General features: G+C 37.2%; 1 protein-coding gene across 1 annotated transcript in view; it reads right to left on the reverse strand.

Annotated features, from left to right (window-relative positions):
- The window catches only part of LOC107104595 (occludin-like), a gene marked incomplete at its 3' end in the record, with an annotated part of 26,132 nt that overhangs the window by 14,675 nt on the left and 8,856 nt on the right, over positions 1 to 2,601 (reverse strand). Inside the window, exons 3-4 of the mRNA XM_015404627.1 lie at positions 2,150 to 2,353; positions 1,897 to 2,058 (exon numbers count right to left, since the gene is read on the reverse strand). Of these exons, the coding sequence (XP_015260113.1) occupies positions 1,897 to 2,058; positions 2,150 to 2,353 (366 nt within the window). The remainder of the gene's footprint in view (positions 1 to 1,896; positions 2,059 to 2,149; positions 2,354 to 2,601) is intronic.

Genomic DNA, 2,601 nt, shown 5'->3' on the forward strand with positions numbered 1-2,601 from the left:
GGTTGTTTATCAAGGGGGCAGGATAGTTGTGGTGGAAGGTTCGCAGGAATGTTTGGTTGTGGCCGGTTTGTGGGAAGCATCTTGCTAACCAGTTAGCAACTTAGTGCTAGCAGGTTCCCAATGAAAAAATTCCATTGGGACCAAGTAGCACTAAATTGGTGACTTAGAAACGACGCTGTCAAGGAACGCTATGGACAGCGGAAACATGCAAGATTCTTATTTCAACCGTTGCGTATATTAGCTGCGAAATATGAATTAAGATGCTATGACAAAAAAATTTGATGACAGATGGCCGTGGATATATGATTTTAAGACAGAATTTTTTTTTTTAAACAGAAATTTTCTAAGTTTTGGGACAATATGTTCTGATAAAGAGTACATTTACATACATGTTTAAGCCAGAATGATTTGACATTTAAATATTATTTTCCTACGACTTTAATAAAGGACGTTTACTGCCTAGTTTCCCAGCGCTGTTCCACTCTAATCCCTCTTGGAATCAATAATTTTAGCTTTTTTTTCTTTTTTTAAACTGGATCTTTAATTGTAATTTTTATTATTTTTAATGCTAGGACAAACCTGCTTAACTCATTGTTTATCATCTGGGCACATGTGCAATATCATAACTCATTTTTGTTTTTGTAAATATATACATAGAGGGGTATATTAACTAACAAACTGAGCAAAAAATAAAAAAGAAACACCAAAATCCCAGATAATACGACAGCAGGATTCAATAATCTTTCAGAAAAAAGTATTATCAAGTAAAATAGTGTTAGGTTTCTGTTTCTGTTATGTTTTTCTTTCGATGTTCAGCTTTGTTTTGCTCTTTGTTTTATAGTTTTTTATGGTTTAATTCTTATTTTGTTGTGTTCTTTGGGTTTTTCTCTGTTACTGTCTCAGTCTTGGTTCTGTTATATTTTCTTTTTAGTGTTCGGTTTTGCTTTACTCATTGTTTTCTAGTTTTAGTGGTTTTATTTTTATTTATGCTGTGTTCTCTGGTCATTCTTAGTTACTGTTTCAGTTTTGGCTCTGTTATGTTTTTCTTTTGAGTTTTTAGTTTTGCTTTGCTTGATGTTTGTTATATATTCTTTGTGGTTTAATTATTATTTTGTTGTGTTTTCTAGTTATTTCCAGTCTTCTAGGTTTTTATTTGCTCCCCTCTGCTGCCCTCTTGTGGTCTCCTTTTTCCCTAGCTCTTTTCCTCTCCTGCCCTGTGCTCACCTGTTCCCAATCTGCTCATTAGTCTTCTCTTTGTCTCAGTCTCCTTTGAATGCTCTCCCTCTTCAGTTCTTGTTGCTGGGTCCTCGTCTGTCTTCCTCCAACTCATCTTTCTTAGCCTTCCTCCTGGTTACAGTTCTTCCCCTGCTGACTCCATGGTTTTTTGGGTACGTTTGACTTGTGTTTTCTTTTTCTTTTTCTTTTGGATCTCCTGGTTTCATGTTAATTTGGACTTTGGTTTACATTTTGGATTTGTGGATAACCTGCCTCTGTTTTCAGTTCTTTAAATTCATTATAAATTTACATACAATTCACCTCTGCCTTCCTGCCTCCGCTTTTGGGTCCTCAACCCATAAGCAAATCCTGACAAAAGTCAAATAATGTGACTAAGTAGCTTTAACGCATGAACAGTTCCTGGACGTATGAATAGAAATCTTGGTGTTTATGTTTAAGCTGAAAACAAAATTATTCTCTGACTGACAGATGAGGACAAGATGAGCCAATAAACACAAAAACTAAGAAAATCAATTCCAGATGTGACTATGTAAATTCAGATAAAAAAAAAAAGTATATTTGTGCCTATATTTACATTTCGTCATTTTTTTTTTCTGAATGGATTTTCCTAATTATTAAAAAAAATATATAACATTAAATAGCACCGAGAGACGAACTCACCCAGTCCAGCACAGTATGCCCCTCTGCCCTCCGGCCCACTGCCTCGTCCCACAAGATATTCGATTTCCCGTGGCGCCAAATCTTGCTGCGGGTCTTGTACGCATAGTAAGCAGAAAGAGACAGAACCAAAACCACCAGCAGGCCCAAAACAAACCCAACTGCCTACAGACAAAGAGTCAGACATTATAGCTTTATTACGATAAAAACAACACGAAACTAAAGTAAACAATGGAATAAAAATGTTTGTTCCAACCTCCTCTGGGTCCATGAAGCAGTAGTGGTACAGGTATTGATTATACATGGGAAACCCTCCAGGAAAGCCGGCCCCCACGCTGCCGCTCAGGCTCGGGGTCCCAGGGATGTTCTGACACATCCTCAGCATGGGGTTATACAGCATGCTCTGTGAGCTCTGAGACATGGGGTTCACCCCTATCACGAAGATAATATCGATGATGCCCTATGGGACGTAAAACATCGCTTTGTAAAGGTTTCAGCCATTCCTAAACTTTATCCAATCACTTTTCCCTGAGGTAAAGTTAGAAAACGCGCTGATCGGGCTTTAAGATGCACTAACCAATGGTTATTCCACATTTGATTTGAAAGAAGTGGGTCTGATTGATGAGTTTTGTTAAATCTTCACAGTTATTTAAGTTAAACAGTGTTTTTATTTCCCCTGAAACCTTTTAAAACCTGTCAATGTTGAGG

The sequence above is a fragment of the Cyprinodon variegatus genome, unplaced genomic scaffold (assembly GCF_000732505.1).
Source record: "Cyprinodon variegatus isolate N-32 unplaced genomic scaffold, C_variegatus-1.0 Scaffold1814, whole genome shotgun sequence".
Taxonomy (NCBI): Eukaryota; Metazoa; Chordata; class Actinopteri; order Cyprinodontiformes; family Cyprinodontidae; genus Cyprinodon; species Cyprinodon variegatus.